Source organism: Hyperolius riggenbachi, chromosome 8 (assembly GCF_040937935.1).
Source record: "Hyperolius riggenbachi isolate aHypRig1 chromosome 8, aHypRig1.pri, whole genome shotgun sequence".
In the NCBI taxonomy this organism is placed as follows: Eukaryota; Metazoa; Chordata; class Amphibia; order Anura; family Hyperoliidae; genus Hyperolius; species Hyperolius riggenbachi.
In genome coordinates, this window is record NC_090653.1 from 249,567,176 (window position 1) to 249,594,436 (window position 27,261).

The 27,261-nt window shown below is 44.8% G+C and overlaps 1 protein-coding gene across 1 annotated transcript in view; it reads right to left on the minus strand.

The window, feature by feature from the left end:
- Positions 1-661: 661 nt before the first annotated feature.
- SLC27A4 (solute carrier family 27 member 4) overlaps positions 662-27,261 on the minus strand; it is a 131,392-nt gene continuing 104,792 nt past the window's right edge. The window contains exons 9-13 of the mRNA XM_068248577.1: positions 25,144-25,270; positions 22,995-23,132; positions 17,870-18,034; positions 17,632-17,778; positions 662-15,582 (exon numbers count right to left, since the gene is read on the minus strand). Coding sequence (XP_068104678.1) covers positions 15,425-15,582; positions 17,632-17,778; positions 17,870-18,034; positions 22,995-23,132; positions 25,144-25,270 — 735 coding nt within the window. The 3' untranslated portion in view covers positions 662-15,424. The remainder of the gene's footprint in view (positions 15,583-17,631; positions 17,779-17,869; positions 18,035-22,994; positions 23,133-25,143; positions 25,271-27,261) is intronic.

Sequence of the window (27,261 nt, forward strand, 5' to 3'; positions counted from 1 at the left end):
TTCTTTTTTTTCTTTCCTTTAATTTTGCCTGATAACTGTAAGCTAGGGAGAGAAATAAAAAAATCAGTTTTAACCACCTGGGGCTTGTACCAGTCCCCTGCAGCCGTCCCGTGCCCTCGCAGTCACTCATGAATCTTTTGGTCCACCGTCGCCAGCTAGTTTCGTTTCGCCGACAGGCCTGGCCATGCGTAGCCTTCTTCGCGTTCCCTCCGCAACAGCGTCCTGTGCAGGGCGCTATTGCAGACGGGAACGTGAAGGAGATACGTGGCCAGGCCTGCGCAGGCACAGAAAGCCTGCTGGCAAAACCTAAACTAGCTGACAGTGGAGCCCAGAAGACCCGTGACTGCGAGGGCACAGAACGGCTGCAGGGGGCTAGAACCCCCCAGGTGAGTAAAACGTTTTTTTTTTTTATCCCTGGCTTAAGTTTCTCTTTAACATTTATGATGTATTTATCTAAAAATTCGGGAATTTACCTCGCTAGTCAGTCATTTTGATTTCCACGCGATATCAGCCGTTCTAAATTCAAATTTTGCAAAACGTTTGATAAAACCAGATTTTTTTCTTTACCGCATGTAGCAATACTTTGTGAATTGAGGACTTTACACATTCTCGTAATAAACATTAAAAATGGCAACGTCACACAGTAAAAACACCACACAACGAAATGCCAACAGTTCTTTATTGCACATGAAATATAGCTTTCTCCCTCAGTGTGAGAGACACATCATTCAGTATTTCTATTGGTTGCTTGTACCATATAACAGCAGACGAAAGACAGTGACCAACAATGTGACCTCCAGTAACTGCAGCCCACAGCAACAAGCATCAGGTATACAGGAAATTTATAATCTAGAAAATCATTGGAAATATGAATGCATACCAGCTTGCAGCTATGGCCATAACCTCGCTACAGGCAGCGGTATAAATATACCATAGGGCAGCTTAGTAAGTATTGTGTAAAGATACTGCCTATGTTTAACATATAGAAGCTAAAATAATGTTGGTTTTAAAAATCTGGTTACAGAACCCAAATATATCCAGCTGAAGGATTTAACAGCAGGTTCAGTGGGCAAGACCGCTGCTGCTAGACTACTCTGTAGACTGAGGCTACTTGCACACCAAGACGTTGCGTTAGGTGCCACGTTAAGGTCGCACAACGTGCACCTAACAACGTATGGTGCTGCAAGAGCCGACGGTAGAGTGAGCCGCGTTAGGCGGCTCTATTCCGATAAAGTCTCCCAGAGTGGCGCTGATTGGCCGGCGAAACCACATGACGCGGAGCGAGACACTCCGCATCACGTGGTCCCGCCGGCCAATCAGCGGCCGCCAGTGCAGTGAATATTAAGTAGCCATGTGCGCGGCTACTGTAGCTGGCTCTCCCCGCCTCCTCTCTGCCCCCTACTGCGCATGTGTAAACAGTCTAACGCGGCTATAGCCGCTCTAACGCCGTAGCACGCTGCACTTTCCGGGCAACGTGCAGCGTTACATGTAACGCAACGTGGGCTGTGTGAACAGCCCACTTGTGTTACATTGCTGTGCGTTGGGGGAGCGTTACAGGCGCACTGACGTGCGCCTGTAACGTCCCTGTGTGTAAGCAGCCAAAGGGCTCATTCACACTTGAGCGTTTTGCCACGATTTCGTCAAAACGCTCAAACGCTAGCGCTTTTTAAAAGCAATAGTGTAATGAAACCCTATGGGCGTAAAAACGTAAAACGCGTCATCTGCACCATTTTCAGGCGATTTCCCGGCGATCGCATTTCAGTGCTATAGAAGCGCTAAACATGATCGCGGCAAAATTGCCGCAGTGTTCAGTGATTTTTCCGCGTGAAATCGCGGAAAATTCACTCTTGCAAAACGCCCGCAAAAATCACCAGCGTTTTGCGTTTCTAAGTGTGAATGGGGCCTCAAGGTGCATACAAATGCAAAACCTGTTTCTGTGGGGAGGGAAGCAGGGCTGTGGAGTTGGAGTTGAGGAGTCAGAACAATTTTTGAGGAGTCTGAGTTGGAGCTTTATATCTCAGTATAAACCATTTTTCATTACATTTTTATTCCCTGGCTGGCAAAAAAAAAAATATTCCTGTCTCAGACAGATACTGCTTAAAGGGGAACTGAAGAGAGAGGTATATGGAGGCTATCATGTTTATTTCCTTTTAATCAATACAAGTTGCCGGGCAGCCCTGCTGGTCTATTTCTCTGCAGTAGTATCTGAATAAAACCAGAAACAAGCATGCAGGTAGTCTTGTCAGATCTGACGTTAAAGTCTGAACCACTGAAACACCTGATCTGCTGCATGCTTGTTCAGGGGCTATGGCTAATAGTGTTAGAGGCAGAGGATCAGCAGGGCTGCCAGTCAACTGGTATTGCTTAAAAGGAAATAAACATGACAGCCTCCCTATACCTCTCTCTTCAGTTCCCCTTTAAAGAAAGTCAAGTCTGTGAGGTTTCGAAAACTATGTGAGGTGAAGCAAGAGAAGCTGGGAGGGGGAAGCAGCCAATCTATCCCAGTTCACTCAACTCCACCTGCCTACTCCCTTTGCTACTGAGTGAAGACTATGAATGAGATGGAAATAATTCCAAATTGATAAACATTTTATATTAACTTCATGCAAATGTGTGTAGCTGAGATTTAAATGGACTAATCAGATGCCAAAACAGCTGCATCTGACTGGTCCATTTTTGAACTGCGTACATTTGCATTAAATTACCATAAACTTGGAATTATTTGCATCTCATTGACCATCTACTGCTGAGAAATGAACACTTTGTGGCCAGCACTGCAGCTGTGCAGTCTAATAGTATTTTATAATACAAATAAGATGATTAACACTTTCCACACCAAGGACAGTAAAGGCCTAATTTAGGTCAGTTTTAAGAGCTGGAGATCACACAAGACATCCCGCAAACCTGGACAAGATTTTCATTTTAATACATCCAGGCCAGGTTTTCATGATCCCTTGTTATTTGGTGCTCCTCATCTTTGCAGAACCTTAGTCAGTCAGTCATGTCCCCTACAGGTTCTCTATAAAATGACACTGATTAAGACATTCCTATGCCAGGCAATCAGGTATCTGATATGTTACAAAGATGAACAGAATGGTCTTCTTGGTGCATACAGTCCTTCATGCTCAACAAAAAAATCACCATTTCCCTATCGCAGAGCTGAGGGCAGCCTTGGTAAAACAGCCACCAATCAAAATTGCTCAGTAGTGTAAGGCCCAGTACACACCGAGCGGTTTTAGGAACGATCCGCCAGTGAACGCTTGGCTAACGCTTGGTGCACACCAGCGGTTTGAGGTTTTTAGCAAACCACAAACGTGCCTCCTGCTGCACGTTTGAGGCAGAAAAGCTTCTGCAAACCGCGAAGTATAGGAAAACCGTAAACCGCTGTGGAAAACGCTAGATCAGAGTGGTTTTCCAGGCGGTTTTGTTACAGAAGCTGTTCAGTAACAGCTTCACTGTAACAATATTTGTAATCTGCTACACAAACGCTCCCAAAACCGCTACTAGGTATGTTTAGAAAACGTCTCTAAACATGCATAGAATCGCTCTGAAATCTGCTTCAAAAACCGCTAGTGTTTTGGAGGATCTGCTAGCGGTTTTGGTGTGCACTGGGCCTTACTGGCCGCACACAATAACACTGCTATGAGTAATTCTGCAGAAATGCAGGGCATCTCATTTGATACATCAGACATTCATTTGGCATAAATTCAGTCTAAAAATATTATTACTATCCCAGGAAAATATCTGGGAAGATAAAATAAACATATCCTTTAATACATTCTAATGAACCAACCCAGATGGACAGACAATGGAGTCATCCCACAGGGCAGTGAATCATTTAATAAATATACGGTAGCTCACTAATACAGCAATACATACACTTAATGCTACAGACAGCGATATTCTTCATCCACAGGTGGAGTCGATAAAAGGGTATCTGGTATCTAACATTGTCAAAGAGGCTCCAGAAATCAAAATCTGATTTTTTGGGGGGTCAAATATTTAATCTGAGAAAGACAATGTGGAGAAGTACTCCATGGGCACGCATCACATTTGGACAAATGGTAAAGAGGTTATAGTGATGCATTTTGCAGGTTCGGTACATACACTTCTCTTCCCTTTATATCATTGAAATGTACACAAGCTGCTGTGACAGGCTCCAGGTATTACATTTTGATGTGCTTGTACATATGCATGTGTGGGCTGGTGCACACCAAGGAGGGCTTCTGAGCGCTTTTTAAAATGCTAGCGCTTTGAAAAGCGATGGGCTAATGTATTTGTACAGGATGGAGTGATGTGATTTTTTTTTCCCAAACGCGGGTCCTGTAGCATTTTGGAGGATATTCAGCCTCAATGTTAAGTATAGGAAGAGTGAAAAAGCGCTCTAAAAAAAAAAAAAAATGCTATAACAGGACGATTTTCTAAGCCTTTTTTTTTTTTTTTTTTTTTTTTTTTAAACAAAATGTTCACTTCCAGCTCTACTGTACAAATTAAAAAAAAATACTACACCAAAACGCTCCACGCATACCTAGAAAATCACTAGGCACACGCCTGGAATTGCTCTGAAGAAAAAAAAAAGTGTGTGTGTGTGTGTGTGTGTTAAGGGTCTTTGACGTGGAAGACCAGGGTTTGAATCCTGGCTGGGGTCAGTAACTATTCCGTAAGAAGTCCTTGGGTAAGACTTCCTAACACTGCAGGGTGGCCTCTTGAGTCTGCCGTTAGTGGCTGCAGCTCTTGAACGCTTTGAGTCCAACAGGAGAAAAGCGCTATCCAAATGTTAGGATTATTATATGCAGATATATAATTTCTGCTGCTATATCTAAACGCTATACGGTACCAATTTATGTTATCCTGTCTTACCGTTTGTTATGATGTGCAGGGCACATAAGAACCTCTGACCTATTTGTTTAATTTATGTATCTTTTATGCACAATTATTTAATCTTTATGCATCTTATGTGAAATTATGTACCTCTTATGCTAATCATGTTTTTATATCATTTTCTACAAAATATTTTTATTATTGTTTCATCACCAACTTACTATGTGGGTTTTCAGCGTCACTTTTGGTTTGGTTTTAAAGCAAAGCCATGAAACGCGTTGTCCTACGTGCTAAATAAAATTCTGAAACTTTTGTATATTGTGAGTTTTCTTCTTAAAGTGAACCTCCGGACTAAAAATCTACTCAGCAGCACTGAAAAGGCTTGGTGTTTCTTTAACAGTTTCACAGCATCAGAACTTTGTTTTTCTTACCAAAGCATCATTTTTACCTGCATTTTTAACTAAGCTCCACCCATCAAAGAAAAAAAAAAAGCCTGGGCTTTTTTTCCCTGATGCTGTGCAGAGCATAATGGGATTTCCTATGTTGTTATTCTTGTTGCCTAGCAGCTGGGATGGGTGATCAGGACACAGGACAGTTGGAACTGTGACTCATGCTCCCTGTCACCTCCTTTCAACCAAAAAGATGTCTGCCATCATGAAATCAAACATCTGCCTGTTCTTTTAAAACAGGGTGGGTAAGAGATTATAATACCTATCTATTTTAATTAACATAACTAATGTAACGTAATGACATTATGTTTGTTTAGGCTGGAGTTCCTCTTTAAGGTAGGATCTGATTTTTCCTAAATTAAGAGCAACCTTTTCCTGGACGTCTCCAGCTATTACCTAGTCTATCCTAATCACCCTTCGCTGGTAGAGTACTCACCACACAACCTGGTTGTGTTGTGAACTTTTTTTTGAAGCAGCAACCAAAACATATTTTCTAAAGGCCATGTGGGGACGGTTCCTCCCCACATGTTCATTAGAGTGGTTGCCATAGCAACCCACATTTGTGAGTATATTTCTATCTTCTTACCTTTACCCTATACCAGGTGATATTGCGCCATAGCAGATACCTAGTGTCCGTGTGTCTCTACTAGTACTGACCTATCTAACATAAAAGAGGCTCCAAAAAAAAAAAAAAAAAAAAAAAAAAAAAAATTCGGGATTTTTTTTGTTGGGTCAAAGATTTCATCTGAGAAAGACAATGTGGAGAAACGACATACTCCGTGAGAAGGGCGCTCAAGACATTTGGACAAATGGTAAAAAGGTTGTAATGATGCATTTTGCATGTGCGGTACTTGAAAGATCCCAAGAATAGCCATCAGAGAACAGAGCCGGGACAAGGTCCTCCAGCACCCAAGGCTGAGACACTAAAGTGCGCCCCTCCATCCCTCCGACCTCAGCTGTCACACACTGATTGCTAATTAGACTAAGAGGGCCACAGGGCCCACAACCTGCCCGACACCTTAATATCTAGTTATCTGGCTTGCAGTCTCTGCTATGTATCCCTTTTTCTTATTTCTTTCTGCTTAATACACAATTAGGAATGACAGCTGAATGAATTGTGCGCCCCCTCCTGCCTCGGCCCGGCCCTGTCAGAGAATGAGATTATAGATAGGTGGGCTGTAGGAAGGTTAGGTGAGGTGCTGCTCAAAACAGGACAATGAAGACCAAGAACTGAAAGAAATACAGAGAGTGTGCACACTCAATGCAAAAAAATCGATCAGGCTAAAAAAACTCCACTGGTGGGCAAGTCTCACCTCCTCTGATGGTGGTTTGCCTTAGGAAACATGAGTCTCACTCCCTTGAAAAATGCATTCAAACATTAAAGCACTCCCTTAATCACCACCACTCTGCTGGTATCACTTTCTGAGCTCCCTGTTCTGACACCAGCTGAGCCACACTCCCTGCAGGCATCCACTGCAGCACACACTGATACCGCAGTGTCCACCCAGCCTCAGTTCTGAGGAACAGGAACAGTTTTGCAGCAGCTACCAGAGACGTTGTCCCCCGTCACAGTGGGACAAAGCACATTAGCTGGTTCACCCATACGAGTACACGAGCCATGAGAAGAGGGTAGATCTGTCCACCAATGGAGCGATTGTTGTACTGAGTGTGCGCTTTCGTTGTCATTATTTCAGTAATTATATATTTGGGATGTGAGGAGGCCAGGTAGGTTAAGACTGAGTTGAAGACCACGATGGTGTAACCTTTGCACATCAGCCCAGTTAGCTCATACAAGATAGTGAATGACCTGATCAAATGTGATTTCTCACCCTTGGTGGATATTTTGGTCCTCTGATGAAGTCAGTCTTTGACAACAAAACACACCCAGACATCATTATTGTTCTTCCAAGTCTACCATTTACAGTTTAAAGAGTACTGTTCTCTGCACCAAATAATCAAGAATACATTACTTCAGTTACGTTGTATTTATTGAAGGGTTTCCTATTGTCCTGTGTCTTATTTTGTTTCACAACCCAAGTTGATTTGTTAGAATGTTTTAGGGTACATTATGCAGTCCCAAGAATTGCAACGATAATTATGTTTACGTGCAATTTATGCCAAATTTTGTCTGATTTATCTATTGTATTAATTATATGAGCTACAAGACTTCATAAGCATTTCTGGAAACTTGATTATCTGAGAGGAAGGAGCAAGTTGCACAAGCATAGTAGCTTTCGGTGCCACCAACCCCCATGACATGACAGTAAGTCACACTAACAAAATGGCTGCCGTCACAACCAGTACACTCAATGATCCAGTAAAAAACACTTCCATCTCATAATTATTCAGCAATGTCCAATCAAACCACAATATCTTTCTTTTAGTTCTAAAATCTGCACAATCATTCATAGCACTTTATATCTCGCTATAATTTCAGGTCACATGATCTGCTCTGGTAGCAGCGCTACTATTCAGGGATCTGGGACAGGCAAAGCTGACAGTGATTGATGCATCAGCCAAGCATACAGGTGGGTGGGGCAAAACTACCCTGCCCAATCATATGGTTATACTAGGAGTTAAGTCTCTTGGAGAGGAAGCAGAGGGCTGTAGAGAGATTCACAAGCTGGGATCCTAATATTTATTACAATTATGCTGATGCTGCAAAAGCACCTTCGAAGCATTCCTGTATTACTTACATTGGAGTTTAGCTTCCATTTATAACAGGACAGTATGTGGAGAAACAGGTGTGCTCTTACTAGTTTTCTTATCTTTAAGGGGAACTCCACACATTAATACAGGATGGCATTGAGGGTGGTGCATTGTCTGCACAACATTCATGTTCACTTTGAGGCTTTCTCGGTATCGCCATTTCTCCACCACTCTCACGGCAATAAGTAAGACATAATGATGAGTAACTGCCATACACTGGACCTTTAAAGTAGAGTACTTGGCATGACTTTGGGGTGAAAAAGTGGTAGTCCCCCTCCTCAGTAAAGTTTCCTAAGGTCCCACTTTTCCTTATAAGGTCTTCGTGTCTTGTTTAGTGTCACTGCCTCAATGTTGGAGGTTTTCATCCAAGATGGCCATCAGCCTGGGCCCTTCCAACACTTGGCTCTTTGGGGCAGTTTGATTGACAGGGCCACTGTTCAGTCACGAGAATGGGGCAAAATGGACAGAGACACACAATGTAGAGCAGTGATGGCTAACCTTGGCTGTGACAAAACTACAAATCCCATCATGCCTCTACCTCCCCAAGTTATGCTTAGAGCTGTCAGAGTATTGCAATGCCTCATGGGACTTGTAGTTCCATCACAGCCGGAGTGCCAAGGTTAGCCATCACTGCTGTAGAGACTGGAGTACAAAGGGCCTAGAAGAGGAGAGGAGCAGCAGAGATTACAGATAGCCTTTCTATGGAGGTTAACTTTTGTTTGGAAGTCCACTATAAAAACAGTTCCACATGTGTGCACTTGGCAGTGCCCTTATTAAAAACAGAAAACAAACTTGTCAGTCACCAATGAAGCAGAACTGTCCAAGTCCTGGCTGGGAACACTATGATCCAGGACACAGTGCCTGCTCAGAAATAATTACCACTCTACTAGGAAGTGCAAATACTTAAGAGCCATTCAAAGAATAAGTATACTTTGTTGCAGAGTTTTCTTATCTTTGTGGTTTGTGCTAAAAACAATTTTAGCCTCACCTGGGCACTGCCAATTGCTTGGAACACTCTGGCCAATCTTCTCAAAATAACTAGCAGCTGAATCACTCATTGGGCTTGATTCACAAAGCGGTAACCCAGTTAAAGACTTTAGGCATGATAACCATTTTTATCATGCCTAAACTCAGTTTAGGCATGATAAGTTTAGGCGTGATAAGTTTAGGCGTGATAAGTTTAGGCGTGATAAGTTTAGGCGTGATAAGTTTAGGCGTGATAAGTTTAGGCGTGATAAGTTTAGGCGTGATAAGTTTAGATAAGGTTATTATGCGTGCAAAGTCCCGCACGCAAAGCAGCGCCATTAAAAACTCTATGCAAAGTGCACCAGACTTTGCTAGCGCAAAACTTTTGATCAGCTGTGCACTGCGGTGCTAACCCAGTTGGTGCTTAAACTTATCACGCCTAAAAACTTATCACACCTAAACTTATCATGCCTAAACTTATCACACCTAAACTTATCACACCTAAACAGAGTTTAGGCGTGATAAAGAGCTTTTCACCACGGTGCTAACTGTTAGCACCGCTTTGTGAATCAGGCCCATTAAGTCCATTTTACTTACTGGTGTTGCAGAGAGAAGTGGGCGATTTAATACAGTATGTTCTATTACTGTTTGTCCTTTGTTAGGGGTTCATTAACGTACATACAATACCTAGAAAGTTTTTGTTGACTGAAACAATAATTCAGCTGTCAGTTTTATGTGTGTACAGACATCCCTCAGCCTATTGCTTTGTCCCTGCATTCTGTGGACCGTCTCCTCCACCCCATAGGAAAGCATTGCTGGATGGAGGCAAGCTTGTGTGACTTTCACTGGGTGCTGCAGACCATCAGCCACAAGAAATAATATTTCAGCCTCCATAAGCCTTCAATCTACCTTAAATAGAGGAAGTTGTGAGTTCAGGATCACTTTAAGGGAACAAGTATACCTGAGGTATTTATGCTGGCCTACATTTGCATATTTAAGTTTTTAACCTAGTCCTGTCCAGCAAGGAGTGGAGGAATCATCTGTCTAGGGTGCTGTCCTGGAGATGACCCTAGGAAACATTCCTTGTGAAGTGGGGAGATGTTAGAATCACAGGACATCAGCTTTAACACTAAAGAGGCCCATACACCTAGCTATTTTCCTGCCGATATACAGCAGATTTGAGCACTGATCAAATCTGCTGTGAAATCGTTGAGCAAACTTTGACCGAACGATCGATTTCCGACCGAAATCAATAGTTCCCGTCCCTGTCCGTGCGGAAGATTTCGCTCGACCGCCGGCATGTCGGGAGTGCATCGATAGCAGCGTTCGAATGTCCGACGCCATACATTACTTGTTCCGCCGACGCGTGTCCCCGCTGCTCCTTCTCCGGCAGGCTTCACTTCTTCCTGTTCCAGCAGGAAGTTTAAACAGTAGAGCGCCCTCTACTGTTTAAACTTCACCGGACAGGAAGTGAAGCTGGAGCCCTGGCGCCAAGTGCAGAGAAGAAGACAGCGGAGACCGGGGACACACACTGGCCGGATCAGGTAATGTATGCAGAGGGGGCATCAGCAGCTTCACAGATGGTGATCAGTTTCATGCTGAAATCGATTCACAATCTGTTTGCAGTAAAGGCAGCCATACGATCCCTCTCTGATCAGATTCGATCAGAGAGGGATCTATCTGTTGGTCAATCTGATGGCAAATCAACCAGTGTATGGCCACCTTAAAGCCACAAAGCTCCAAGGAGGTCCCAGAGAAAAAGGAAGTCAGGGAAAACATCCCAAACCGCAATAAAACCCTCCCAAAGACAGTTGCAAACTCTTTTCCAAGCTAATTGTTGGGACGAGACTGGTGGGGGGAGACCTGGGCCCATATGCAATTAACTTTTTCTCCTGAGGTTTTCCCTAAGTTATATTTTCAAACATGTCAATAAAATGCCTTTTACCGTATATACTCAAATATAAGTTGACCTCATGTATAAGTCGACTCCAATATTCAACCCCTTATGCTGGAATTTTTTCTTGATTCAAGTATAAGTCTACCCAGCAAAGTTAATGGCTGCACTTAGTACCAGGAAGAATTAACAGCTGCATTGGCACCCTGGAGGGGTTAATGACTGCACTGCATACAGTACTGCAGCCATTAACCCCTCCTGTCTCTTAACTGCAGCCAATAACTCCTCCAGGCCCCCAAGTACAGCAATTATCCACTTCCCTTCCTACAGCCCAGAATTCCCCCTGCCCCTTTCCTTGTTAATTGTTGTGGCCAGAACTTTCAGACCTGCACTTTCTTGTCATTTCCTTTATCCAGAAAGTGTCACTTACCACAGGGTAAATTGCTGCAAATGGGAATGTCGGTAATAGTACATACATTACTCAGTGTGTTCAGTGTTGCATGTGACTCGTGTACAAGTCGACCCCTATACTTTTATTTAGCGAGTCAGACCAAAATGTCTAGACTTATACTCACGTATATAGGGTAAATCACCAGGAAGCAAGACATTTTGTAAAATAGCTTTGATAGCACTTTTACACCTACTTTTTGGTACTTTTACAATTGCAAAGTGCTGAAAAGTTATTCTAAATAGAATGTGAAAAAATTATCACCTAGGAGAAAACTCAGGAAAAAAAAGTGAATTGAACATTGGGCCTTAACAGCTACAAGTTGGGGGCTACCATAGGCCTCTTAGCAGATCAGAGCAAGCCAATAAGAGAAGATTTTTTTCCCCCTTGCTTTATCTTTAGCAAGTTTTTTTTCCACAATTTCATTTTTTAGCAGTATTCCGCTTTGCAGAATGCAAGCGCCTGGTAAAGATAGTCACCATAGTTACCAGGCTGAACAGCGAGTGCGCCGTAACCTTGTTAATAGCAGTAAGTACTGATCAGCACCGCAGAACTTCCCACACCGAATGAAGATCTGAATGTTCAGGTCGCATGAAATTGGCAGGAGTAGCTGTCACTCATGCGCTGCTGTAGACAGCAACTACTGCAGCTCTTCAGGCTTCTATTGCCTGAGTCATAGCCAGCAGCTCAATAGGGGAGACTTTAGCACACAAGGATGAATGGAGGCTTCTTAAAAGTAGTAGTGTACTTACAATACAACCTTGGACGTTTTGGAGTAAAGGAGTTTTACTCATATGGGGCCTCCTCAAGTCCTTTGTAGTCCATCTGCTTCCTCACCACCCTCCCTTGTGCCACTGGGAAGACCATGATCCAGTTGGGTTGTACCAGCCACATTCGCTTCCAGATAATGCTCTCGTGTCTGGGAGCATTATGTGCAAGCGCAGTTACAGTATTAATGGCTATGGGAACACAATCGGTGGGTACGAGCTGCCGGGACCGCACTAGTGCAGTAGTCCATGACTCAGACGAGTTGGCTGACAGTGGCACAAATGAGAGAATCGGGAGGATGGTGATGGAGCTGATGGACTACAGGGAGCTGGAGGAAGCCCCCGGTAAGTAAAAATGTTTTGCATAACTTTATCTCAGGTACATTTTAAACTTAAGTTTGCTTAAAATAAAGTTCCAATTGGTGTTGACATGTTCGGAACAATGCACTGCTCTCTGTCGCATTCCAGCTCTCACACACTTCCTCCTTCGCAATGAACTATGGGAGAGCTGGAAGGTGATGTGGAGTGCAGTGGTCAGTGGTGGCAACAAGAGTAAGTGAAGACCCCATGACGTGGTAAGTATGTGCAGTAAAAATTCAGGTTTGTGAGAATTGGGAATGAGGTTCCGAATTCAAATATTTGAACATAACAATACTGATCCTGCATCACTCATATTACCTTGCTGTTAAAATACAAGCTTGACACTGCCGTTAACGCTACAAAAACGAGTCATCACTAGTCAAAACTCATATGTACTCCTTATTTCCAGAAGTAAGCACCACATAAATAGAGGCATAATAAGTGCAGATAGTCAATTTACAACTGTGGAACCAGTAGGAACAGTTCCCAAGCTACAGCTACTTTCCTATTAGAATTAACAAAAATAGGTACAGTAATCGCTTACATTGTACATGCTAGGTTTGATGTCTCAGTATCTTAAAGGGAACCCCAGGTGGGAGTGATATGGAACCTAACCCTGAACAAGCATGCAGATCGGATGTCTATGACAAATCTGACAAGATTAGCTGCATGCTTATTTCAGGTGTGTGATTTAAACCCGACTGACCATAAAGATCAGCAGGACTGCGAGACAAGTGGTATTGTTTAACCACTTCAGCCTTCAGTCTTTTCACTTTATGCATCTGAGCAATTTTCACCTCCCATTCATTAGCCTATAACTTTATCACTACTTATCCCAATTAACTGATCTATATCTTGTTTTTTCCGCCACCAATTAGGCTTTCTTTGGGGGGTACATTTTGCTAAGAGCCACTTTACTGTAAATGCATTTTAACAGGAAGAATAAGAAAAAAAAAAACGGAAAAAAATTTATTATTTCTCTTTTCAGCCATTATAGTTTTAAAATAATACATGCCTCCATAATTAAAACTCACGTATTGTATTTACCCATATGTCCCGGTTATTACACCGTTAAAATTATGTCCCTATCACCATGTATGGCGACAATATTTTATTTGGAAATAAAGGTGCATTTTTTCCGTTTTGCATCTATCACTATATACAAGTTTAAAATAAAAAATAGAAATATTTCATCTTTACATTTATATTTAAAAAGTTTAGACCCTTAGGTAAATATTTACATGTTTTTTTTTATTGTAATGTCTATTTTTTTTTTTTTTTTTGTATTAAACATTTTATTTTGGTATTTTTGGGAGGGTGGGATGTAAACCATAGTTTTATAATGTAAATGTGTCTTCCGAGTTTTATTTTTTTCACTTTTAGTTGTAGTTTGTTTACATGAGTTTGTTTACATGACGTCACTCTAAGCGTAACACACGCTTAGATCGACGCATGGGGTACGTTACAGCCAGAAAAAGCGAAGCTTCCGAGAGAAGCTGTCGCTTTTTCAGCGGGGGAGAGGAATCAGTGATCGGGCACCATAGCCCGATTCACTGATTGCCAGGCTAACGAACCGCGGCCGGGAGCGCGCATACATGCGCGTACATGGCCTCCTGGGCGTAGCTAGTACGTCCAGGAGGACAAAGTAGTTAAACGGAAATAAATATGGCAGCCTCCATAGGTCTCACACCTCGGGTCCCCTTTAAAAAAAATAAAATAAAAGCAAGTACATTGCATTATTGCTTAGGGCCCAATTTTAAGCAAACTTAAGTATGCACCCACTTTAAGGGCCAGTGCACACCAAAAACCTCTAGCTGATCCACAAAATGCTAGAGGTTTTGTAAGCAGATTTTCAGAGCGATTCTAGGCATGTTTGGAGAGATTTTCTAAACATGCCTAGCGTTTTTTGGAGCGTTTTTGTGTAGCAGATTACACATATTGTTACAGTAAAAGCTGTTACTGAACAGCTTCTGTAACAAAAACGCTTGGAAAACCACCCTGATCTAGCGTTTTTCAGAGCAGTTTTCCACTTTCCTATATGTTAGCATTGAGGCAGAAACACCTCAAAAATCTAAAAAATGCTGCAGCCCCCGAGTTTGCGCTTGTGGAAAAAAAAACGCTCGTGTGCAATACATTAACCAAGCAGTTTTCAAACCGCTAGCGTTTTTAAAAACACCCCAGAACCGCTCTGGTGTGCACCAGCCCTAAGATACATATCACATACCCAGCTTTAATGCTATAATTAACACATGCCAATCTATACCCAATAGGTTTTCATAATTCACCTCAGCAGTCTGTCCAATCTGGTCATTTGCAGTCCTCTAAGGCAAGCAGTGAAAAACAGCTACATGCGTTTCTGCGCGCACTACTCTAGATGGCGCCGCATACAACAGTAGTGACGATTATGACACACCATGAAGGCGATGAAGTCACAATGATAAATTACATGGAGGAACCGTTCTCCTCTTGGTCCGTGATAACGTACAATCTCACAGCTTCAACAGGAAAGTGAGACGACTCCAAAAGCAACCGATGTGCTACATTTTTTTAAAAAAGAAAGTACCCCCTTTTTTATTATTCAAGATGGGAGTTAATATGGCATTTTCAATGATGTCCTTAGATCCCAATATTTTATGAAAACAAGATGATCATTCTCGTCGATTTCCTTTTGCGACTGAGGAACGGGAGCAGAATAGGTCCCATCCAAGCCAAGCAACGGAGTGTAAGAGATGAAGCAACAGAAGAACCTTTTGTGTGGATTACTAAAATTCACCCTCTCCTGGTGGACTAAAAAATAAAATAGAAAAAAAGAATTAAAAATACAAATATCCCTTTTTAATGGCAGGGTGTAAACCCCGTTTCCCTGACGAGCCATTTTTTACTATCCCAGTTTGTAATCGAGCTGTAATACTTTGGTGCATGATTAGAAACAGTCGATGAAGGAATCAGGTCAGCTCAGAACGTGACCTTTCAACTTGTGTCACATGAGCAGCGCATCAGCAACTAGAGGCTACAGCTTCAGCTTTCCGGATAGGATCTTTTTATATACTTCATCGTCCAATCGGATGTACTTTCCTTGCTGGGAATCCAGAACGTACAAGGCATCTTTTACCACTTGGGGGTCAAAGCCCTCTTTCCTCATTTCTGTTTTCTGGAATTTATAAGTCCCTGGTAGGATTGGGAAAGGGAGAAGAAATGTTAGGAATAGTGTTGCCTTGAACACAAAGCACATAATAAAGCCCCAAGTTCAGACATGATGAAACAAATCAAGTTTTAAAAGTTTTGAAAAAAAATAGTTATGCAGGTACCCCTTTACTCCTCAGAAACCCATAGCTGCATACCAGCACCATGTCACAGAATGCTGCTCAGCAACCACCGATCCATTCACAGGATGCTGTTCAGCAACCACTGCTCCGTCACAGGATGCTGCTCAGCAACTAGTGTTGCCTGGATCATGAACGATTCGGATCTTTGATCCGAATCTATTTTGTGAGTCGAATCATCCGAATCATCAAAATGAGTGATTCGGATCGCAAAAGGGGCGGGGCCAGGAGCGACACGCCCCCTCAGCAGGCAGCGGGGTCCTGGAAGCAGAGCAGAGATGGATCGCTCTGTTGAAGGGGAGCCAGCCTTGCAGGGACAGGTAGATGAGAGAGAGAGGGGACATGGGTGCCACTGCCAGATATGTGTAGAGCACACATACTGGCTTTAACGTGCTGCTCATTACAGGCTGTCTGTTCCATATTTGTGCACAGTGAACACATTGGAAGCTTTTGGCTCAGCTCAGCACAGCTCAGTAACTTTGCAGGCACTGTGATTGCTGTGCAATATGATCCTCCTGCACTTCTCTAAACAGCTGCACTTCACTTCTGGGAATGCTTTGGGGAATGCTTTCTTTCACTGTGCGACGTTTGCATTCAAAGTACACAGATGAGCATATAGGTGAAATACATGTAAAGCATATGATTGCAGCATGTGGGTATTGTGTGCAAACATTTCTGCTCTCTGCTCGTCCCTCCTCCCTTCTCTGTCCACTCCCTGCCCTCTGTCCATCTTCTCCCCTTCTCTGTGTGTCCATCCCCCTCCCCTTCTCCTGTCCACAGCAGGGAAAGACCTGTCCTGCTATTCATTTCACCCCCGAATGCTTCAGTAGTAAAATGATCCGAGATTCGGATCAAAGATCCGGATCTTTTCAATGATCCGATTCGAATCATCCGGCTCATTGAAAAGATCCGAACTTCCCATCTCTATCAGCATCCACCGCCCAGTCAGAGGATGCTGCTCAGCATCCACCGCCCAGTCAGAGGATGCTGCTCAGCATCCACCGCCCAGTCAGAGGATGCTGCTCAGCATCCACCGCCCAGTCAGAGGATGCTGCTCAGCATCCACCGCCCAGTCAGAGGATGCTGCTCAGCATCCACCGCCCAGTCAGAGGATGCTGCTCAGCATCCACCGCCCAGTCAGAGGATGCTGCTCAGCAACCACCGCCCAGTCAGAGGATGCTGCTCAGCAACCACCGCCCAGTCAGAGGATGCTGCTCAGCAACCACCGCCCAGTCAGAGGATGCTGCTCAGCAACCACCGCCCAGTCAGAGGATGCTGCTCAGCAACCACCGCCCAGTCAGAGGATGCTGCTCAGCAACCACCGCCCAGTCAGAGGATGCTGCTCAGCAACCACCGCCCAGTCAGAGGATGCTGCTCAGCAACCACCGCCCAGTCAGAGGATGCTGCTCAGCAACCACCGCCCAGTCAGAGGATGCTGCTCAGCAACCACCGCCCAGTCAGAGGATGCTGCTCAGCAACCACCGCCCAGTCAGAGGATGCTGCTCAGCAACCACCGCCCAGTCAGAGGATGCTGCTCAGCAACTACCGCCCAGTCAGAGGATGCTGCTCAGCAACCACCGCCCAGTCAGAGGATGCTGCTCAGCAACCACCGCCCAGTCAGAGGATGCTGCTCAGCAACCACCGCCCAGTCAGAGGATGCTGCTCAGCAACCACCGCCCAGTCAGCGGATGCTGCTCAGCAACCACCGCCCAGTCAGAGGATGCTGCTCAGCAACCAATGCCTGTGAGTTTCTGCCTTATGGGAATTGGGGGGAAAAAAAAGTGTGTCCATTTTTACAGCAAACCCAAGCTTTAGTAATTATTTACATTATTACAGCAAGAATGATTTAGAAACATTAGTAACCTGCTGACACCAGGATTATCAGACTGCTTACCTGTTTTATTCACTTCAGGCAGCAATCTGAGGAAGACGGGGTGTGCATACCCAGGTAGCAACTTTTTAAGGTCTCGGGCGAACTTTTCCAAGTCACTCTTGTGGTCAGGGTCAGCAATGGCTGCCATTCCCGCTTTCCCCTCCGTTCCTAGGAAAGACCAGTGAGAGTTAAGCGTTACTTATTGGCCAGGACAATGTATGTAGACATACAGAGCATGGCATCAGTTGGGAGGGATTACCTGGCACCTCCACTCCATAGACCACCACATCAGCCTGTCCAAGGAGTTTACTGAGTATTCCTTCCACTTCTGTGGTGGACACATTCTCTCCCTTCCACCGGAATGTGTCTCCCGTCCTGTCCTTGAAATACATATAACCGTATTCATCCATTACCAGCACATCACCTGCAGAAGAAGGCCAGTCTGGATTTATCATTGGAATAACTAGCAAGCATAGACCATTTGTAACGAAAATGGGTAAAAGGTGAATATTCATAATTACTAGCAAGAACAAGCCACTAGCACCAAACTTTTTTGAATGTTTCTTAGGTAAATACTACATGGATGGCGGAAGTATAAAAATAATAATATGTACGTGTATGTGTGTATGTACGTGTATGTACGTGTATGTACGTGTGTACGTGTATGTACGTGTATACGTGTATGTACGTGTGTACGTGTATGTACGTGTGTACGTGTATGTACGTGTGTACGTGTGTACGTGTATGTACGTGTGTACGTGTATGTACGTGTGTACGTGTATGTGTACGTATGTGTGTACGTGTATGTGTACGTGTATGTGTGTGTACGTGTATGTGTACGTGTGTACGTACGTGTGTACATACGTGTGTGTGTACGTGTATGTGTGTGTACGTGTACGTGTGTGTACGTGTACGTGTGTACGTGTACGTGTGTATGTGTACGTGTGTATGTGTACGTGTGTATGTGTACGTGTACGTGTGTATGTGTACGTGTACGTGTGTATGTGTACGTGTACGTGTGTACGTGTACGTGTGTGTGTACGTGTACGTGTGTGTGTACGTGTACGTGTGTGTGTACGTGTACGTGTGTACATGTATGTGTGTATGTGTGTACGTGTACACGTGTACGTGTGTGTGTGTGTATGTGTGTGCGTACGTGTGTGCGTGTGCGTACGTGTGTACGTGTGTGTGCGTGCGTACGTGTGTGTGCGTGCGTACGTGTGTGTGTGTGCGTACGTGTGTGTGTGTGCGTACGTGTGTGTGTGTGCGTACGTGTGTGTGTGCGTACGTGTGTGTGTGCGTACGTGTGTGTGCGCACGTGTGTGTGTACGTGTGTGTGTGCGTACGTGTGTGTCCATATGAAACTGGATGCTGGAAGGTCGCTCTCCTGGATGACTCTGTAGTGGAGGGGTTACAAAGTGTACTACCTCCTGAGGAGGTCGAAGACTGAACTGTAAAAAAGTTAGGTTGAGGCCCCCAATGTAGGAAATGAACAAGTGTGTACGTGTGCATGTACGTGTGTGTGTACGTGTGTGTGTGTATGTGTGTACGTGTGTACGTGTGTATGTACGTGTGTGTGTGTGTGTGTGTACGTGTGTATGTACGTGTGTGTGTGTGTGTATGTGTGTACGTGTGTATGTACGTGTGTGTGTGTGTGTATGTGTGTACGTGTGTATGTACGTGTGTGTGTGTGTATGTGTGTACGTGTGTATGTACGTGTGTGTGTGTGTGTGTGTGTGTATGTGTGTACGTGTGTACGTGTGTATGTACGTGTGTGTGTGTGTATGTGTGTACGTGTGTGTGTGTATGTGTGTACGTGTGTGTGTACGTGTGTGTGTGTATGTGTGTACGTGTGTGTGTACGTGTGTGTGTGTATGTGTGTACGTGTGTGTGTACGTGTGTGTGTACGTGTGTGTGTGTGTATGTGTGTACGTGTGTGTGTACGTGTGTGTGTGTGTGTATGTGTGTACGTGTGTGTGTACGTGTGTGTACGTGTGTGTGTGTGTATGTGTGTACGTGTGTGTGTACGTGTGTGTGTATGTGTGTACGTGTGTGTGTGTGTATGTGTGTACGTGTGTGTGTACGTGTGTGTGTGTGTACGTGTGTGTGTGTACGTGTACGTGTGTGTGTACGTGTGTGTGTACGTGTGTGTGTGTGTACGTGTGTGTGTGTGTACGTGTACGTGTGTGTGTGTACGTGTACGTGTGTGTGTGTACGTGTGTGTGTGTGTGTGTGTACGTGTACGTGTACGTGTACGTGTGTGTGTACGTGTGTGTGTACGTGTACGTGTACGTGTACGTGTACGTGTGTGTACGTGTGTGTGTACGTGTACGTGTGTACGTGTACGTGTGTACGTGTACGTGTGTACGTGTACGTGTGTACGTGTATGTGCGTACGCACGTGTATGTGCGTACGCACGTGTATGTGCGTACGCACGTGTATGTGCGTACGCACGTGTATGTGCGTACGCACGTGTATGTGCGTACGCACGTGTACGTGCGTACGCGCGTGCGTGTCTGTACGTGCGTGCGTGTCTGTACGTGCGTGCCTGTACGTGCGTGCGTGCCTGTACGTGCGTGCGTGCCTGTACGTGCGTGCGTGTCTGTACGTGCGTGCGTGTCTGTACGTGCGTACGTGTCTGTACGTGCGTACGTGTCTGTACGTGTCTGTACGTGTCTGTACGTGTGTACGTGTCTGTACGTGTGTACGTGTCTGTACGTGTCTGTACGTGTGTGTACGTGTCTGTACGTACGTGTGTGTGCGTACGTACGTGTGTGCGTACGTACGTGTGTGCGTGCGTACGTACGTGTGTGCGTACGTACGTGTGTGCGTGCGTACGTACGTGCGTGCGTACGTACGTGTGTGCGTACGTACGTGTGTGCGTGCGTACGTGCGTGCGTACGTGCGTGCGTACGTACGTGCGTGCGTGCGTACGTGCGTGCGTGCGTACGTACGTGCGCGCGCACGTGCGTGCGTACCCGTGTGTGTGTGTACGTGTGTATGCGTACGTGTGTACGTGTGTGTGTGTACGTGTGTATGCGTACGTGTGTGCGTGTGTACGTGTGTACGTACGTGTACGTGTGTGTACGTACGTACGTACGTACGTACGTACGTACGTACGTACGTACGTGTGTGCGTACGTGCTTACGTACGTGCGTGCGTACTGCGTGCGTACGTACGTACGTACGTGCGTGCGTACTGCGTGCGTACGTACGTACGTGCGTGCGTACTGCGTGCGTACGTACGTACGTACGTGCGTGCGTACGTACGTGCGTGCGTACGTACGTACGTGTGTGTACACGTGTACGTACTTTGTTACGTACTTTTTTTTCACACAAAACCGGTTTGACAACGAGTTTCACGGGTGCTTGCCCACTTCCTCAGGTCAATTTAAAAATAGTTGTGTCTGAATATCAAAGCAGCAGTGAACATGAGCACCTCTGATCAGAGGCGCTCACATTCACTGCTGCTTTGAGATTCAGACAACTCTTCTTTAATTGACCTGAGGAACAGCAAGTCCCCATGAAATGCCTTGTCATACCCATTTTGTGTAAATAAAACATTTCCTTACCATGCTGGTGTCATCATCTGGAGAGGTAAGAGATTGCCTCTTCATATATTTATTTTTATAGACAAACTGCACACAGCTCTAGGTCCACTTCCTACATTCGGCACCTCCACACAACTTTTTTACAGTTCATGTGAATGTAGGCTCATTTTATTGATATACATCTGTACTGAATTTTACTGTGGAACTTCTTAAACACTGGGATATTTGCACTCTTGTCTGTGTATTGCTGGGTCCACTTATAAACGAGACACATTTATAGAACACTCGAAAAGTGATGTGGATATTTATTGGATATTGAACTGTGGGAACATCAGATCCTTGTTGGAAGTACTAGGAAATGTACAATTGGAGAAATATGTGCAATTGGAAGGATACGTGTGCAATTAGAGAAAATGACATATGTGCAATAGCACTGAGGTACTGTATTGAATATTTTACTTGGAGCGAGATCTAGAACCATTGGTGGCTGTGCACACCCTTTGCATATAGGCCCTAACTTGTAAACTTTGAGTATAGACAAAAGGGAAACCAAGAGGCCACAATGGTGCAGTATGTTAAAAGTAAAAGGTCAACATTTTTAGTGAACAGAGGTGCTTGGCATGTTATGGACATGTTCTAGCTACTCCAATATGTGCCTGATGAAGCAGGATTGCACCTGCGAAACATGTTGCATTGTGTTGTATTCTAAAAAAGCAAATTGTTGACGAAGATCAACATAATTGAGCCTACTTTTGGGGATATAAGTCCACCACTACCTTTCTAAACATATTTTATCCTTTTGTTGGCATCTCTGTTTCTACACTCAACCTTTGTGTACAGACTGTACTCACAAAACCACCACAGCCCTTCTTGACCTGCACGATAATTAGTAGACAGTTGCATTGCTGTACATGAAGAGATGGCATGCTTCTGCCCCCCAGACAGTGCAAGCACTTTCACCGCAGAACATAAGAGTACGCTACCCGTTCTGGCATAGTGTGAACCGAAACCGAATGTGGTGAATGCCAGAGGCAGCAATGGAGAACAGCCGTACTATGTAAAACATGCTCTTCATCACTTTTGCTGCAGATCTCCACTTTAATTGTGGTAAGCAGCCCCAACTTACATGTGGGCCTCTTACTTTTACTAATACAAAGTGAATGAAGCACCAATTTAGGCGAATTACGGTACTTGCAATTAAGCATAGCTCACCAGTGAACAAATATGATTGCATGTGTAAATGATGATGCTATAAATACTGATCATATATTAACAAGTGGGGAACACGGAAAATAATTATAAGTGGCAACTGAGAAAGAGGTAATCCAGGAGCAACTTCGCCATTCCAGTTTTCAATAAAACATCCAAAAACTTTAATGCAATTCTTCCAGTAAAATAGTTACAATGGGTAATACGGTCTCGAAAAAGCCCTCATAGAGGGGCGAAACGATCGTCGACCAGCCTCCGCACCACCTTCACTACCTCTTGTTGATAAGTATTGCTTTTTGATGTCCTTTACCCATTGTAACTATTTTACTGGAAGAATTGCATTAAAGTTTTTGGATGTTTTATTGAAAACTGGAATGGCGAAGTTGCTCCTGGATTACCTCTTTCTCAGTTGCCACTTATGATCTATAGCTATTTTTCATCCGGATGTTGCACCGCTGTAATATGATGTATTGGGATGTTTAGGGCATAGGTGTGCACTCGCTCTGTTATCTTGAACTGTTTAATCGAAAATAATTATAAACCGGCCACTTTCAGCAGATCCCATAAAAACAAGAAGCTGAAAAGACGCCTGTTCTCTTCTGGGAGAAAACACGTGAAGGGTTACCGGAAAGATAGGCCATGTCGCCATGCTTGAATACATTGTTTGCCATCTTCTTGTTGGTGGCCGTCTCGTTCACGTAACCGTCAAATCTTCGTAGTGGGTCTGACTGGATAATACGTCCCACCAGCTGCCCTGGCTCTCCTATGAGAAGAGAAACACGCAAGTTAAGACTTCCTTTCAGAAAAGCTGCCATCACAGTACACCAAATTTCTTCATGTGTCATGCAGGCATATAGCTCTACAAGAAACCTGAGGCCAAATGAGTATGTAAAAAACCATTGGAGACCCATTTGAAATAAATAAATAAGAGGGAGCAAGAAGCAGCAGGCAGAGGACGGGAAAGCTGCTTTGCGCAGCCTTATAGTCTGAATGTTTTTGGAAATGTAGTTTAAATAGCTTTAGGACCTGAGTACACTTCGGTCTGATCAGACTAGCTGCGGTTACACTTCATTTTTAAAAGCACATTCTCAATCAAGTGAGAATTGCTGCAAAATCTATTCTCATTCAAGTGAAGAGAACACGCTTTTAATAACCACTTCGCTACGGAGGTGGTTTTCACAATTCAGCGCAGCACTAATTACTTAGGCAATAACTATTACTATAGAAGTAGTAGAAGACAAAAACACAGGAGATCCGGGAGCCCAATTTGGTGCAATACGTTAATATGTACGAAAGAAATTTCATACAAACAGTAGGTATTATACTCACAAGAGTAGGTTGCTGAAAGAGGCAACCATTAGTTTTCGCAGGTGGGGAAATACCGTCCCCACTCGGCCTTTTATTCCTTTTTTGGTCACTGCTCCTAAAAAGGCAGATCCGTCAGAGATTTTCTAACGTTGATCCACCCCTAAAATCAAGGGGTACTAATTGGTTTTTGGATACGGTAGTAGGCGCCCGGTAAGGAAATTATAATCTAAATAGTTCTATATGGTAGGCACAACATTAGGTAGAAAAAAATGGTGTGATCCTACCTTCTAGATGTCCCTTGCGGGAAAAATACAGATTGAGATGTATACTTATATAGTCAGGTTTTATTTGGGGCACAGACAACGCGTTTCACGGTCAAAACCGCTTCCTCAGGTCAATTGAAGTGCCTTTAGAAGGTAGGATCACACCATTTTTTCTACCCAATGTTGTACCTACCATATAGAACTATTTAGATTATAATTTCCTTACCGGGCGCCTCCTACCGTATCCAAAAACTTTATTACTACCCATCACACCTAAATTATCTATATATAGTTTTTTTCAGGACAAATTAGGCTTTTTGTGGGCAATTTTATTTTCAGTAATTACCTTATTTCAATGCATTGTAAATGGATAAAAATGGATAAATAGTGTAATTTTTTCCCATTATAGCTTTCGGCTCTTCCCACTAGAGCGGGGAATGGACTTTTTTTGTCCATTCTCCGCTCATTGCTATGTTATACATACATTACTTTTCAACTCTGTAGCCTTTTTATGAGCTCAGGGATGAATAAACTGTGTTTCTTAGGATTTTGTAGAGAGGAGAGTACAGCGACTTATTTTCATGTCCTCTGGTAGGAAGTGGTTTGAAGAATGAAAATGTTGCGCCAATGCAGACAGTGTGCATCAGCCCTTACAGCAAAGCATACAGCTCACATTTTGGGCTTGATTCACCAAGTTGTGCTGCTACAGCAGTGAAGCTTAATGAGAGCAGAGTGTTATAATGCAGCCAAAGCGTGCACAGTGAAATTACACTAGACAGCATCTTGTACGTTGAAGCTACTGGACCCGCCGGGCTCCGGGCAGGTTTAGTAGAGCGCTTGTTAAGTGTAACAAAGTGCCCTTAACACTAAATGAGCACAGCGTAATTTTACTGCACATGCTATGGCTACATTGCATGCGCAGGGGATTATAACACTCTCTGCTCTCATTAAGCTGCTCTGCTGTAGCAGCGAAGCTTAGTGAATCAAACCATTTAACTGCTGATGCCCAGGATTCCCATTCATTTTACTGATGCTCAGTCCCTCCAAGACTCATGGCAATGGCCGGTGCCTCCCACTTGCACTGTATGGGCCGCACTACTCTGTACTCTAATGTGGGCAGCTGCAGCAATGCTGAAAGAGCGTGCGTTCAAGTAAACAAAAAGAAGAGAAGTACGCTAAGACATGACATCTCTGTGGACTCACCTGGCTGGCAGGGGATACAGAGCCCTTCAGGGGTGCGGATAAGCTCCATAGTGTCTTCATTTACTTTCATTAGTCGGATGGGGTACACGAAAGGCAGGATACGGCTGTTAAACCCACAGGATCCCACCTGAACAGACCACAGCACACAGTCATGTCATCATTTAAGATTACAAATCTCAGTTCTCCGATTTATTATATGCAATCCATACCCCCTCTACAGCTCCAAGCATTACAGGAAAGCTACCTCTCCCTGGATGAATGCCAGCTGCCACACACAGAGAAACATGGGACACAGACAGCAATAAAACCGGAGGGAGCTTCCCCACACTAGGCAAACCTAAAAACATATCTTAAAGGAATTTCGAAGCAAGACAAAAGGTAGTAAACAGTGTACATACTTGTATAGCTTATGTCATCTAGATAAGGGCTCTGTCCCCCATTCAGTCCTGCACTGCTTAGTTTATTTGTAATCTCTCCCAGACTAGGCCCCTACCCACCTCGGGTCAGGGCCTTTAAACCGGATCTAGTACTGGCCGTGCATGTGCTGTTTTCACTGTCCACGTCACACGCATATTGTTCCCAAAGGCCTCTTGAACAGTGGCGTAGCTACAAACCTCTGGGCCCCGATGCGGAATCTGGATGTGGGGCCCCCCGGCAACAACAGCCCCCCCTCCCCCGGCAACACCCGACGCACACACATATCCGAATCCCTATAGCCAGCTATAGGTCCCCCCAGTATAGGTAGCCAGGCATAGGTAAGCCAGTATAGTTGCCCCCGGTATAGGTTAGCCAGGTAGGTGCCTCCAGCATAGGTAGCCAGTATAGTTGCGCCCAGTATAGGTGAGATAGGCAGGCGCCGCCGGCATAAGTTAGATAGATAGGTGCCCCCAGTACAGGTTAGCTAGGTAGGTGCCTCTAATATAGGTAGCCAGAATAGTTGCCCGCAGCATAGGTTAGATAGGTAGGTGCCCCCAGTATAGGTTAGTGAGGTAAGTGCCTCCAATATAGGTAGCCAGTATAGTTGCCACCTGTATAGGCTAGCTAGGTGCCCCCAATACAGGTTAGATAAGCAAGTGCCCCCAGTATAGGTTAGATAGGTAGCTGCCCCCTAGTATAGGTTAGATGAGGTAGGTGCCCCCCAGTATAAGGTTAGATGAGGTAGGTGCCCTCCTGTATAGGTTAGATTAGGTAGCTGTCCCCAGTATAGGTTAGATTAGGTAGGTGCCCCCCATTACAGGTTAGATTAGGTAGCTGCCCCCCAGGATAGATTAGGTAGCTGCCCCCCCCCCCAGGATAGATTAGGTAGCTGCCCCCCAGTATAGGTTAGATTAGGTAAGTGCTCCCCCAGTATAGGTTAGATTAGGCAGGTGCCCCCCCAGTATAATGTTAGATTAGGTAGGTGCCCCCCCAGTATAGGTTAGATTAGGTAGGTGCCCCCCCAGTATAGGTTAGATTAGGTAGGTGCCCCCCATTATAGGTTAGATTAGGTAGGTGCCCCCCAGTATAGGTTAAATTAGGTATCTGCCCCCCAGGATAGATTAGGTAGCTGCCCCCCAGGATAGGTTAGGTAGGTAGCTGTCCCCCCAGGATAGGTTAGGTAGGTAGCTGCCCCCCCAGGATAGATTAGGTAGGTAGCTGCCCTTCAGGATAGGTTAGGTAGCTGCCCCCCAGGATAGGTTAGGTAGGTAGCTGCCCCCCAGGATAGGTAGCTGCCCCCCAGGATAGGTTAGCGTAGGTAGCTGCCCCCCCGGGATAGGTTAGGTAGGTAGGTAGCTGCCCCCCCAGGATAGGTTAGGTAGGTAGCTGCCCCCCAGGATAGGTTAGGTAGGTAGTTGCCCCCCAGGATAGATTAGGCAGGTAGCTGCCCCCCAGGATAGATTAGGTAGGTAGCTGCCCCCCAGGATAGATTAGGTAGGTAGCTGCCCCCCAGGATAGGGTGGGTCGGTAGGTGCCCCCCCCCCCATAATGGAGGGGGGAGCCGCAGCCGCGGGGAGGGCAGCCCGACCTCTCCCCTCAGATGCAGAGTGAGCGCGCGCGGAAGCGCTGTAGGCAGAACTCACCTCCGTCCCTGGTTCCAATCGCCGCTGATCTCCTCTCTGCATAGAAGCTGATACACAC